The following is a 15,230-nucleotide window of genomic DNA, read 5'->3' as shown; positions in this document are numbered from 1 at the left end:
TAACAAGCCCTTTTCTCTAAGGAATTCACAATTTAGTTGGAATTGTGAATTCCAACTGGGTGCCAGATGCAAAACACAGAAGCCATCACAAAACAAAAAAATAGATACATATTTCACAGAATATAAACAATGAAAAAACAACTCTTGTATATTCATTAGGTGGAAAGAAAACACATGAATCCTCAAACTAAAAAAAAAAAAAAAAGTTAAAGCAGTTAAGCAAATCCATTTTTTGCATGGGTCTGGCACAGTCTCAGTTACATTATCAAATCTATTTCAAAGAAGACCAAAATAATATCTCTTATTCACCCAATTGTAGATGACATGAGGAATTACTTGAGTAATCCACAACACTGTAAGAACACTAAATGATAAAAACAAAAATTTCTTCTTTCCCTACTGTTAATGGAAAAAAGTTCGGTGAAAATTTTATTCAAAAGTACTAAACAAGACTGTACAGATATATTGGTATGCGTCATATTACATGGATTTTTATACAGCTATTTTAAGACACAGGCACTTATATCCAATTCTGCGCTTGGTAAAACCTGAAATTAGCAAGTTTTACAACTCATTTTGTGTCTCATTTATAATTAGTCACAAGTTTAGAAGCAGTATGATTTTCTGTTTGGCAGTAAAGTTGCTTTTGTTTTCTTTCTTCAAGAATTATTATCACTGTTATTTCACCAAGAGAGAAGGCAGAGCATTCACATTCTTCCTTTGGCTACAAATTATGTTAATGACCGAAAATACTTTCCTAGTTACCACTAAAAATATTTAATAAGAATTTTCATTGTTAAACCAAATTACAAAATATTGTTATTGTAATTAATAGTGAATGTAAGACCTTGAATACTGCAAAAGAGTATTTTGTTCCAGAATAAAACCCAATTTCTTAATCAGAATGTTGGTTAAGAATCCCCATTATCCAAAAGTTAGAATAACTAAACTGGACATTGGGAGACCTGGTTGTATTTTCTGCTCTGCAACTACCAGAGTAGGTTTTAGGATTATCTCTCAGCATTTTCATTGAGAATAAGAGTATATTCTGAGATTCCTTTTTAGGTCTCAAAATCTAGAAATAGTAATTTTCAAGTATTTTTTTAGATTATAAAAAAATCACTAGAGTTACATACCTTCTCACTAACACCACATAATTTATGAGAGGAGGCAGGTAAAGGTTTTCATGGCTGATATATTATTGCTGAGGTCTAATCTGATTTTGAATTTATCTTCAAGATGCGATTTAAGTTTGTAAACTGGTGTCAAAGAAAATTATACTTTTCATTATACTCTCAATAATAAGGCATTAAGATTCAGTTTTATCCCAAATGCTGGAACATATTTTATTTCTCATCAGTTGCAATAGGTGACTCCTAGTACACTAACACCACTATCATGTAAGCTCCAAAAAGGCTGAGCTCGCAGAACATTTATCTACATAGCACTTTGATTGTTAGTTACTGTTCTATGAGTGTTGAATAAATAAACTCAATATAGAAAAATTAAATAGACCTTATAAAATTCCAGTTCCAATAATACAGTGTTCCAGTAATTATAAAAATCCTTCCAAGAAATGTCAGATAAAATATAACAAATACCTGAAATGCATAGGTGAACTGGAAAGAAAATAGTCATGAGTCAGAAATCAACTGATGCTGCAGTGGATGAGAGTGGAAGACAGGAATACCTGCTTGAGACTTGGTTTTTACCACCCACAGAAAGGAAGGGCACAAAGAAGCTAGAACTGTAACCTTAGAAGAGGTAAATAAACAAACAACAAAAGGATGAACTTGGAGAAAAAATTCTAATCAAGTTTTCTTTTTTTTTAAGTTTATTCATTTGAGAGAGTGCAAGTGAGAGCAAGCGGGGGAGGGGCAGAAGGAGAGGAAGAGAGAGAATCCCAAGCCCCATGGGCTAGATCCCATGAACCGTGAGATCATGACCTGAGCTAAAATCAAGAGTCAAAGGATCAGCCAACTGAGCCACCTGGGCGCCTCTCCAAGTTTTAAAGACGTGTATCCATCTTGATCTGGTTCAAGAGTAGGGGAGGAAGAAAGGAGTCCCAGATAATTTGTCAGCCAAGGGCCAACCCCTTGAGAGTTGAATTGAGAATTTAACATAAAAAAACAACTTTAGATGTATTACATTCCTGCAGCACCCAACAAAAACAAGTTTATAGGGGCGCCTGGGTGGCGCAGTCGGTTAAGCGTCCGACTTCAGCCAGGTCACGATCTCGCGGTCCGTGAGTTCGAGCCCCGCGTCGGGCTCTGGGCTGATGGCTCAGAGCCTGGAGCCTGTTTCTGATTCTGTGTCTCCCTCTCTCTCTGCCCCTCCCCCGTTCATGCTCTGTCTCTCTCTGTCCCCAAAATAAATAAACGTTGAAAAAAAAAAAATTAAAAAAAAAAAAAAAAACAAGTTTATAAAATAATTATGTAAGGGCGTGTCTTCGATCCAGAACTTCTTCAAATAATTAAGGTTAAAGCTTAGTGAGCAAAAGTCCAAATTCATAACAAATGCCAAGATTTAATCGCCATGTGTATAAGATAACTGGACAATTTGACAACCTCTATTTAATAAGGAGTACCTAAACAGAGTACAAAACACTAGAAAAGTATTGCTGCAGAATACATTTAACCCCCTTCTCTCCAACTAATGACCACACCACCACTCTTAGCCTCCAAAACACTATGCTGGGTTCTTCCATTTTCTTTCACTTACCCAATAAAAAACAGAATGAACTACCTTAAAACAAAACCCTAAGTACCCACGAATGTTCAATATATATTCACCCATTTTAATAATCAGCATGATGGGAAAAAATTTAATTGACAAACACCACAGGATAGAGTGACCACTGTTTCCTCAGAATAGCATTTTACTACACTCAAGCTATATGAAGTCTGCAATAAATGTTTATAAATTATTCTGTCTTAACTCATGAGCCTCTATGTGGGAACAGGAAAAAACAAATTTTTCCCCTTGAAAATATTTTATTAAAATGATTTTATTTAACTTATTACGCCTAGTACTACGTAAGCAACTATGTTTTTAACTGTGTTAAAAAGGACACAAGGGGCGCCTGGGTGGCTCAGTCGGTTGGGCGGCCGACTTCGGCTCAGGTCATGATCTTGCGGTCCGTGAGTTCTAGCCCCGCGTCGGGCTCTGTGCTGACAGCTCAGAGCCTGGAGCCTGCTTCATATTCTGTGTCTCCCTCTCTCTGACCCTCCCCTGTTCATGCTCTGTCTCTCCCTGTCTCAAAAATAAATAAACGTTAAAAAAAAAAAAAATTAAAAAAAAAAAAGGACACAAATATCGCCTACCTGAGCGAGGAGGCTGAGAACACTTGCGCCCCGCCATGCAGACATACATGCACACAAGCTCACGTTCACACACACCCCTTTCAGTTTTTAATGAAAGAAGATAGTTAATTTAGGTTAATGTACACTATATAAAAGTGCAATGCCTTAGAACAAAGTCCACTAACAATTCACAAATGCAAACAGCAAAAGGCCAAGAGCACAAATAAATCATGAGAATCTGGTATATGAAATTTAAAATGAGAGGAAAACAGTGGATATCCTCCCGTCAAAAGCAAAAGTAGACATCCAGAAATCACTAGCAACCACTCATTATCTGCCATGCTAATAATAATGTTCATAAACTTGACAGCATTCCGAAAATCACTTATCTATCGCCCATTTTAAATCTTACTAATGTACATATCATTGCAAATTATTTAAAACAATTTTAGCATCACCATTTTTCTTCTGTAAATGACAACCACTATAAGTAGCATAAAGATTAAAAAATAATAATCATGATCCTAAAAGTGGCACACCTATTCATATTAATTAACATGAAGATAAATACTTCTAGAGAAGCTAGCTAGGTAAGGGAGAGATTAACTTTGTACACATTATCATGATCTGTGTTTACTATAGCAAAGTGATACTACTGTGACTATACTCATTTTAAACAAGAAATGAGGAAAGAGGAGACTAAAAATTTCAGATACAAAATTCCAGTTACAAATAAAATGGTACACATTTCTAGCTACCAAATAAATAAATCACAGGTAATGTACAACATATCGACTATAGCTATAATACTGCATTGCATATTTGACAGTACTTAAGGGAATGGATATTTAAAGCTGTAATCACAAGAAAAACATTGGGGGGAGGGGGGTAGTTAAGGTGGCGGAGCAGCATGGAGACCCTGAGCTTGTCTTATCCCTGAAATACAGCTAGATCAGCACCAAACCGTTTTGAACACCTAGGAGCTTGATCTGAGGATTAACACAACAACCTGCATAACTTGAGCCAGAGAACTCAGCAGGTACACAGTGCGGAGAGGTGAACTGTGGAAGAGCAAAGCCATGGAGAGTAGGGAGCTGTTTTAGCGGAAAAAGGAAAGAGAGAAAGGGGGAGAGTACGGTACATCAGGATCATGCAAGAAAAGCACTCCACCAAGAGTAGCTAGAGAGAAAGAGAGAGAAAGAGTGAAAACACTCACAGGGCACTGAACAAGAAATCTGTTCCCCAAAACCACTGACGGGAAGAAAAGAGAGGGTTTCAATACCACCAAAATTCTATAAACAGTGGAACAAAGTCTGTAGTTTCTGAGTTCAGTGCCTGGCGGTGCTCTGGTGAGGAAGTAGGGCAAATCCCCAGGAGCAAGGCAGAGGGGTCTGCGGGGTCTGAGGGCCACACGGGAAGAAGCGGTTCCTCTGCTTGGAGTGCATTTGGTAGAAGCCATATGGTCTCCCCACAGGCAAAGGTCCCAGAGGACCCTGAAGAGCAGCCACGTTTGCTAGTATTGGGACAAAGACCCCAGAGTGTGGTGAAACCTAGCACCAGCTGTGTGCTGTGATTTGCTATAATCTCTGAACCTCTGACACTGTGTGATTGCACAAAGGTTTTCTGGAGCAAGCCGGCACCCAACCATTGCTCAGCAAGACCCTCCCCCAGAGAGCTGGAGCAGGTCCAAGCCACAGGGGTCTCTGAAATGTGCGGTTTTGAAACACAATCCCATCTGAGATAAACTCTGGAAGGAAGTGCCACCTGGAAGGTAGACAGCTTGGACATGGAAAGGGTAGTGGACGGAGGCCTGAGACAAAGGAGGGGTGCTTGATGGCAAGTTGGTGATGGCACAAAGTTTCTGTGCCAGAAGACTAGGGAGCTGAGTGAAGCCATTTCCACATCTCCCGTAAAGACAGATGCGTGTCACACTGATCCACCCCAGTAAGCTAAGCAATGCCAACTCGTGGAGAATGGAGCTGTTACACCAAGCCCAACCCAACTGTGCCCTCCAAGCACATCCCCTAAAAGACCAGCACAAGTCATTCCACCTGCTTAGCCTACAAACTACAGAAGGCTTCACAGTTTCAGTTCTAGGGCAAACTGGATGTAACTTTATTTGGGTTTCATTCTGTTTGCTGGTTCATTTACTCATTTTCTTTGCTTAAATTGTTTTCTTTTTTTTTTTTTTTTCATTCTTTCCTTTCTTCCTCTTTCTTGGCTATAGAAAGAAATTTTTTATTTTTTTTTTTACTTTATTTTTAATTTTTTAAACTTTTTGTTCTATTTCATTTTCTTTAATTTTATTCTATTTTATTATATAAATTTCTTTTTAATTTTTAATTTTCTTACCATTTTTCTTTCCCCCTTTTCTCTATTCTATCAAGCTTCTTTGTACAAGCAGATCAAAACACATCTAGAATCTAGCTTCCTTTACTTGATTTTTTTTTGGTTTTAATTTTTTAATTTTTCTTTTTTATTTTATTAATTTTTTTCCTTCCACCAAAATGACAAAATAAAGGAATTCACTCCAAAAGAAAGAAGAGGAAGAAATGACAGTCAGGGGCTTAATCAACACACATATAAGCAAGACGTCTAAACTAGAATTTAGAACCATGATAATGAGAATACTGAGGCTGAAAAAAGCATAGAAGGGTTTCTCTGGAGATAAAGAAATAAAATATAGTCAGGACAAAATTAAAAATGCTGTAACCGAGATGCAAACTCGAATGGACGCCACGACAGCATCCAGTGAATCAGTGATACAGAAGATAAAATTATGGAGAACAATACAGAAAAAGAGGGAAACAAAGGGAAAAGATCACGATACAAGACTTAGAGAACTCAGTGACTTATTAAAAAAGAATGACATCTGAATCACAGGAATCCCAGAAGATGAAGAGAGAGAAAAAGGGGCAGAAGGTTTATGTGAGTAATAACACTGGAAAACTTTCCTAATCTGAGGAAGGACACAGACATCAAAATCCAAGAAGCACAGAGAAATCCCATTAGATTCAACAAAAACCAAACATCATTAAGGCATATCATAGTCAAATTCACAAAATTCACAGAAAAGGAAAGAATTATGAAAACAGCAAGGGGAAAAAAGTCCTTAATCTGTAAGTTAAGACAGATCAGTTTGTAGCAGACCTATCCACAGAGACTTGGCAGGCCAGAAAGGAGTGGTAGGATATATTCAATGTGCTAAATCAGAAAAATATGCAACCAAGAATTCTTTATCCAGCAAGGCTGTCATTCAAAATAGAAGGAGAAATCAAGAGTTTCCCAGACAAACAAAAACTAAAGGAATTTGTGACTACTAAACCAGCCTGGCCAGAAATCATAGGGGGCTCATTGAGCGGGGGAAAAGACAAAACAAAACAAAAAGACAGGGGCGCCTGGGTGGCGCAGTCGGTTAAGCGTCCGACTTCAGCCAGGTCACGATCTCGCGGTCCGTGAGTTCGAGCCCCGCGTCAGGCTCTGGGCTGATGGCTCAGAGCCTGGAGCCTGTTTCCGATTCTGTGTCTCCCTCTCTCTCTGCCCCTCCCCCGTTCATGCTCTGTCTCTCTCTGTCCCAAAAATAAATAAACGTTGAAAAAAAAAATTAAAAAAAAAAAAAAAAAAAAAAAAAAAACAAAAAGACAAAAAGCAACAAAGACTAGAAAGGACCAAGAACATCACCAGAAACACCAACTCTACATGCCTGCAGGCAATACAATGAGACAAAATTCGTATCTTTCTGTACTCACTCTAAATGTCAATGGACTAAACGCTCTAACCAAAAGACCTCAGGTATCAGAATGGATAAGAAAACAATACCCATCTATATGCTGTTTACAAGAAATTCATTTTAGACCTAAAGACACCTGCAGATTGAAAGTAAGGAGATGGAGAGCCATCTATCATTATAATGGTCATCAAAAGAAAGCCAGAACAGCCATATTTATATTAGATAAACTAGATTTTGAACCAAAGACTGAAACAAGAGATGAAGAGGGACACTGTATCATAATTAAGGGGTCTATCCACCAGGAAGATCTAACACTGTAAATATTTATGCCAACATGGGAGCACCCAAATATATAATTCTATGAATCACAAACATAAAGATACTCACTGATGATAATACCATAATAGTAGGGGACTTCAACACTCCACTTACAGTGGAAAGATCATCTAAGCAGAAAATCAAGAAGGAAACAATGGCTTTGAAAGACACACTGGACCAGATGGACTTAACAGACATATTCAGAACATTTCATCCTAAAGCAGCAGAATACACATTCTTCTCAAATGCACATGGAACATTCTCCAGAATAGATCACATACTGGGTCACAAGTCAGCCCTCAACAAGCACAAAAATATCAAGATCATACCTGGCATATTTTTAAACAACACTATGAAACTTGAAATCAACCACAAGAAAAAATTTGGAAAGACCATGAATATTTGGATATAAAAAACACCCTACTAAAGAATAAATGGGTTAACCAAGAAATTAAAGAGGAAATTAAAAAGTACACAGAAGCAAATGAAGATGAAAACACAACAGCCCAAGACCTCTGGGATGCAGCAAAGGCAGTTGTAAGAGGGAAGTATACAGCAATCCACACCTTCCTAAAGAAGGAAGAAAGGTCTCAAATACACAACCTAACCTTACACCTAAAAGAGCTACAAAGAGAACAGCAAATAAAGCCCCAAATCAGCAGAAGCTGTTAAATAATAAAGATCAGAGCAGAAATCAATGATACTGAAATCAAAAAAACAGTAGAACAGATCAATGAAACCAGGAGCTGGTTCTTTCAAAGAATGAACAAAATTGATAATCCCCTAGCCAGACTGATCAAAAATGGAAAAAAAGGGCCCAAATAAAATCACAAATGAAAGAGGAGAGATCACAAACACCGCAGAAATACAATCGTAAGAGAATATTATGAGCAATTATATGCCAACAAATTGGGCAATCTGCAAGAAATGGACAAATTCCTAGAAACATAAACTACCAAAACTGAGACGGGAAGAAATAAAAAATTTGAACAGACCCATAACCGATAAAGAAATTGACTCAGTAATCAAAAATCTCCCAATAGACAAGATTCCAGGGCCAGATGGCTTTCCAGGGAAATTCTACCAAACATTTAAAGAAGAGCTAACATCCATTCTTTTGAAGCTGTTCCAAAAAACAGAAATGGAAGGAAAACTTCCAAACTCATTCTACAAGGTTTTGATTCCAAAACCAAAGACCCCACTAAAATGGAGAAGAGTACAGACCAATTTCCCTGATGAACACGGATGTAAAAATTCTCAACAAGATCCTAGCAAACCGGATCCAACAATACATTAAAAGAATTATTCGACATAATCAAGTGGGATTTATTCCTGAGATGCAAGGCTGGTTGAATATCTGCAAATCAATCAATGTGATACATCACATTAATAAAGAAAAGATAAGAACCACATGATTCTCTCGATAGATGCAGAAAACGCATTTGACAACATATAGCATCCTTTCTTGATAAAAACCCTCAAGAAAGGAGAGTTAGAAGGATCATACCTCAAGATCATAAAGGCCATATATGAAAGACCCACTGCTAACATCATCCTCAGTGGGAAAAAAAGAGCTATCCCTCTATAGTCAGGAAAACGACAAGGATGTCCACTCTCACTACTGTTATTCAATATAGTGTCAGAAGTCCTAGCCTCAGCAATCAGACAACACAAAGAAATAAAAGGCATCCAAATCGGCAAGAAGAAAGGCAAACTTTCATTCTTTGCAGACAATATGATACTCTATGTGGAAAAACCAAAAGACTCCACTTTAAAAACTGCTAATCTCCACTAAAGAACTGATAATACATGAAATTCAGCAAAGTCGCAGGATATAAAATCAATGAACAAAGCGGCTGCATTTCTATACATCAATAATGAAGCAACAGAGAAATTAAGGAATGAATCCCATTTACAATTGCACCAAAACCCATAAAATACCTAGGAATAAACTTAACCAAAGAGGTGAACAATCTATACACTGAAAACTATAGAAAGCTTATGAAAGAAATTGAAGAAGACACAAAGAATTGGAAAAACATTACATGCTTATGGACTGGAAGAATATTGTTCAAATGTCGACAGTACCCAAAGTAATCTACATATTCAATGCAATCCCTAACAAAATAATAACATCAGCATTCTTCACAGAGCTAGAACAAACAATCCTAAAATTTGTATGGAACCAGAAAAGACCCCAAATAGCCAAAGCAATCCTGAGAAACAAAACCACATAGCTGGAGGGATCACAATTCCAGACTTCAAGCTGTATTACAAAGCTGTAATCATCAAGACAGTATGGTATTGGCACAAGAACAGACACACAGATCACTGGAATAGAGAACCCAGAAATGAACCCACGAAAGTATGGCCAACCAATCTCTGACAAAGCAGGAAAGAATACCCAGTGGAAAAAAGACATCAGCAAATGGTGCTGGGAAAACTGGACAGTGACATGCAGAAGAATGAACCTGGAGCACCTGCTTACACCATATACAAAAATAAACTAAAAATGGATGAAAGACCTAAACCTAAGACAGGGAGCCATCAAAATCCTAGAGGAGAAAACAGGCAGCAGCCTCTTTGACCTTAGCCACTTCTTACTTGACACGTCTCCAGAGGCAAGGGAAACAAAAGCAAAAATGACCTATTGAGAGCTCATCAAGATAAAAAACCTCTGCACAAAGATGGAAACAATCAGCAAAACTAAAAGGCAACTGATGGAATGGGAGAAGGTATTTGCAAATGACATATCAGATAAAGGGTTAGTATCCAAAATCTATGAACAACTTACCAAACTCAATACCCAAAAAACAAATAATCCAGTGAAGATGTGTGTAAAAGACATGAATACTTTTCCAACAAAGACATCCAGATGGCTAAACAGACACATAAAAAAATGCTCAACATCACTCATCACCAGGGAAAGAGAGATCAAAACCACAATGAGATGCCACCTCACACCTGTCAGAATGGCTAAAATGAACAAGTCAGGCAACATTAGATGTTAGCAATGATGCAGAGAAACGGGAACCGTTTTGCACTGCTGGTGAGAATGCAAACTGGTGCAGCCACTCTGGAAAACAGTATGGAGTTTCTAAAAATAGAACTACCCTACGACCCAGCAATTACACTACTAGGTATTTATCCAAGGATACAAGAGTGCTGATCCAAAGGGGCACATGTACCCCAATGTTTACAGCCGCACTATCAACAATAGCCAACATATGGAAAGAGCCCAAATGTCCACTGACTGACGAATGGATAAAGAAGATGTGGTATATGTGCTATATATATACACAATGGAATATTACTCAGCAATCCAAAAGAATGAAATCTTGCCATTCACAACAATGTGGATGGAACTAGAGTGCATTAGGCTAAGCAAACTAAAAAAGAGAAAGACAAATGATATGTTTTCACTCATATGTGCAATTTAAGATACGAAAGAGATGAATATAAGGGAAGGGAAGCAAAAATAATATAAAAACAGAGAGGGAGACAAACCATAAGAGACTCTTAGATACATAGACCAAACTGAAGGGTGCTGGTGGGGTGTTGGGTGGGAAGAAGGACTATGGGGTGAGAGGCATTAAGGAGGACACTTGCTGAGATGAGCACTGAGTGTTGTATGTTAAGTGATGAATCACTAAATTGTACTCCTGAAACCATTATTACACTATATGTTAACTAACTTGGATTTAAAATTAAAAATAAATAAATAAAATTATTTTATCAAAGTTAAAAAAACAAAAAAAATTTTGTAACTATGTACGGTGATGGATGTTAACTAGATTTCTGTGGTGATCATTTTGCAATATACACAAATATTAAATCTTTACCCTATTCACCTGGAACTAATAAAGGTCAATAATACTTTAAAAACTTTTTCTCAGAAAGCTAAGTATCTGGAAATTTTAACATAAGATATGAGCTTCAGGGGCGCCTGGGTGGCGCAGTCGGTTAAGCGTCCGACTTCAGCCAGGTCACGATCTCGCAGTCCGTGAGTTCGAGCCCCGCGTCGGGCTCTGGGCTGATGGCTCAGAGCCTGGAGCCTGTTTCCGATTCTGTGTCTCCCTCTCTCTCTGCCCCTCCCCTGTTCATGCTCTGTCTCTCTCTGTCCCAAAAATAAATAAACGTTGGAAAAAAAAAAAAATTTAAAAAAAAAAAAAAAAAAAAGATATGAGCTTCATTCAACTAACTTTTCCCAAGGTCTGGGTTAAAAAACTACATTCCCAACCTCCATCCACCTCACAAGTTATATACCTAATATATACAGAAGTTGGTATCACTTTTCCCATTCTTCAACTAGAACTTGGGAGAAGGGCAGAGGGAGAGAAACCGAATTTGTTTTAAAACTTCCTCAAGCTCTTCAGGTAAAAGTCAAAAGAAAATAATTCATATTAAAATTTACTATAATAGTACCCTTTTTATTAAGAACTTTAGCCAAAAATTTCTGTAATTTTCCCTAAAGGATCCAGAGTGAAAAGAATATACAGCAGATCTTTGAACCACATGTTTAAACTGCATGGGTCCACTGATCCATAGATTTTTTTTTATATAAATACAATCAAGTACTATATATTTTCTCTTCCTTGTGATTCTTCTAATGAAATTTTTTCTCTAGCTTATGTTATTACAAGGATAGAGTATATAACACATATAAAATACAAAATACTTGCTATTTGACTGTTATGTTATATATTAATTATGTTATCAGTAAGGCATCCAGTCAACATTAGGCTACTAGTAGTTAAGTTTTTGCAGGAGTCAAAAGTAGTACATAAATTTTCAACTGTGCAGGGGTCGACACCTCAATCAAACCCCTGGATTGTTCAAGAGTCAACTGTACTTTGTTTTGAAAATAATACTTCAGACTATCTGTAAAGTCGATAGTACAGACAATGAAATTCTGTTTTCTCCAAGTAAGGAATACCAAATTCTTAACTCTAATTCTCAACATTATCTCCATATCCTAACAAATTACTTACTTCAGGTCCTGTAGAAGGTCCTTTGCATTAAGCATGGTTATTAAAGAGGTGGTAGCTGCAGGAATTATGATAATGGGTGTTCGAGATCCTGTAAAGACAAAATTTTAAAGGTACCAAATATGCTGTTATTATCATTAAAAGACATAGACTTGCCCAATTAAAACTTTAAAGTTTGTAAATTTATAATCTTAGTTCCTTTGACCTAAAAACATATTTTAAGTCACCAGTAATATTCAAAATATTTGGTAATGAGTATGACCTGAGCACTGACTACCAACCACAAACATTTGGTGTAACTTCAGAGTCTCAGCTTTCATTTTGTAATCTAGCTTATTTACTTTTACTTTTTAAAATAAATTTAGAATCAATAGGCACAACCTCACCTTTCTTCTGATTTGGGGGAGGTCTTGCTTGAGAAACTGTTAAGAGGGGAAAAAACTGAGTGTTAGAAACATCGCATTTTTATTTTCAAAATACAAATACAAATAAAATAAGTAAATAAAGTAAAAAATGGCCTAAAACTTATTTGTATTTACATATGACCAGTTATAAAATTTTAAAATATACTGGAATCTTCTCAAATAACCTCGATCTTCTCAAATAATTTACTTCTCTGTTTCACAAAAACATTAAAATGTCCTACCAATACTCAACATTCTGTAGTAACAATGAAAGTGGATATACTACATTGCTGGACACTGAGTATCTACATTAATGGATTTTAAAGTCTAGCAAAGGAAGCAAAAAGTTTAATTAACTGATAACCAATGTAATAAATGCAAAAACAGAATATTACAAGAACACGAAACACTGTGGGAAGGACTGGGAGGGGAAAATGTGCTTAAACATTTGGGAGGAAAAGGTATTAATGGGAACTAAGACCTAAAATATTTCTTACATTTTTGTTACATTTGTTTTTTGTTTATTAGAAGAAAACATTATAGGCAATGAGTCATGTGAAGGCCTATATTATTTTGAACTGCCTATATTTATTAATAATTGTGAATGTGTTATAAAAACACAAATATTCATCTTCTCATTATTTGGATATGTAATAGACTTTATAATGCACAGAAACATTTGTTGGTATAATAAGAGTAGTATCAGACTGGTTCAAGATTAATATATTTTAGAATTTGAAAATGCTGTACATTCAATTTTCAGTATTTACATATATAATAAAAACATGCTGACTGCTTTCTGTGTGTCATGTACTGTGTTAGAAATTCCATTTTTTAAAATCATAAAAATAAATAAAAATTTAGGAGATTTAAAATTCTAACTCAACATCAGTTGTTAAAAACAGATTACCATTTTTAAAGGGATACATGCATTTTTGGAATATGTTCTATTTTAAAAGCAGTAAAATTCTACATTTTAATTTAATACTTTGTAATAGCTATTTATTGTGGTAAACTTCTATGGAGTCCAGCAGTAGGATTCTTCCAGTCACATAAAGCAGAGAAAGATATATATAAATAGAAGTCAACACACATACATATTTATTGTAGTGTCATCTCTTCTTGCTGAGAAAAAAAACCCTCAAACTTTCTTAAATCATTTTTAGAACTAGGATTCACAGATACACTTGATTAGCTAGATAGCATCATTTGGAATATAATACAGTCTCAGTAAATATCTGGTATTTGTTAGAGGAATAAAGCAATGACAGGATGGATAGAATACATGGATAAACAGGAGACAAGAGTTGCTAGGAGAATGACTAAGGGGGAACAACAAAAAAGAAATCTTTGAAACAACATTGGTTTGGTAAAGAAGCTCACGATGGACTCCTGAATTTAGGAAAAAATTCACTAAAATCAAGGCTGAGATGTGATGTAAGAAAAAGACAAAATATAAAAGCTCACATATTAAAAATAAAGTCTAAAGATTTGATTAAAAAAAAGCTACAAAAAATATAAATAGGTTCCCTAGTAAAGTAAGGACCAAGGTACAGACACTGTGACAAACTTGAGTTGTTTTTTTTTGAAAGAGAGAGAGAGAGAGAGAGAGAGAAAGCACAAGCAGGAAAGGGGCAGGAGAGAGAAGTGAGCAATAATCCCAAGCAGACTCCACACTGCCAGCCACGGAGCCCGATGCAGGGCTCAAACTCACCAAAGGTGAGATCATGACCTGACTGGATGTCAGACACTTAACCGACTGAGCCACCCAGGCACCCCTATGATAGACATAATTCAAAATGAGAGGGGGAGGAAAGTGTAGAATAACACCAGTCCATATGGCAAAGTGATTAAGAGCAAGAATCTGTACTCAGATGATCTCAATTCCTATCCCCATTTTGCCACTTCCTAGGCAAATTACCCTAGCAAGTCGAATTGAGAGACTGCTCAGTCTCGGTTGTCCTCAACTATAAAACAGTAATAATAGTTTCTATATCCTGAAACTGCTGTGAGAATCTTAAAGACAACAATGCACCTTAACTCCTTAATCAGGTCTTGGCGCATGCATATTCAATATTTAGTGAACCCTGTGGCTACAGCTAAATGCTAAATGCTACCGCTCCTGGTACCACTAACACTACCACTGCACTTTAGCAAATGCCATGACTGAAAATGTACGAGCTGAGAGTAAGTCATTATTATTGTTATGTTTGATTTCAAATATAATTACAGTCTTCACTTAAATATTCAGAGCCTTATGTACAAGGCACTCTTATTACTATAAATAAAACAGAAATAATCCCTGCCCTCAAAGACTCTCCAGTGAAGTAGGGGAGCCAGAGCATGAACAAGCAAGCACACAAACACACATAAACAAATTTGAACATGTGATATTAAAGAGCAAAAGGAACATATCCTGACAGAAAAGTATCCTTTGGCTAGAATGCTTACAGAAAGCCTCTCAAAGGAAGTGGCATTTAAACTAAGA

The 15,230-nt window shown here is 36.5% G+C and overlaps 1 protein-coding gene across 2 annotated transcripts in view; it reads right to left on the bottom strand.

Moving 5' to 3' along the window:
- Positions 1–15,230, bottom strand: part of CDC73 (cell division cycle 73) — a 143,943-nt gene that overhangs the window by 26,158 nt on the left and 102,555 nt on the right. For both annotated transcript variants that reach the window (XM_045456143.1, XM_045456142.1), the window contains exons 12-13: positions 12,725–12,760; positions 12,342–12,429 (exon numbers count right to left, since the gene is read on the bottom strand). In XM_045456143.1, coding sequence (XP_045312099.1) covers positions 12,342–12,429; positions 12,725–12,760 — 124 coding nt within the window. The remainder of the gene's footprint in view (positions 1–12,341; positions 12,430–12,724; positions 12,761–15,230) is intronic.

This window comes from Leopardus geoffroyi, chromosome C3 (assembly GCF_018350155.1).
Source record: "Leopardus geoffroyi isolate Oge1 chromosome C3, O.geoffroyi_Oge1_pat1.0, whole genome shotgun sequence".
NCBI lineage: Eukaryota > Metazoa > Chordata > Mammalia > Carnivora > Felidae > Leopardus > Leopardus geoffroyi.
The sequence above is the reverse complement of the archived record's forward strand: the minus strand, read 5'-3'. Positions and strand labels throughout refer to the sequence as shown.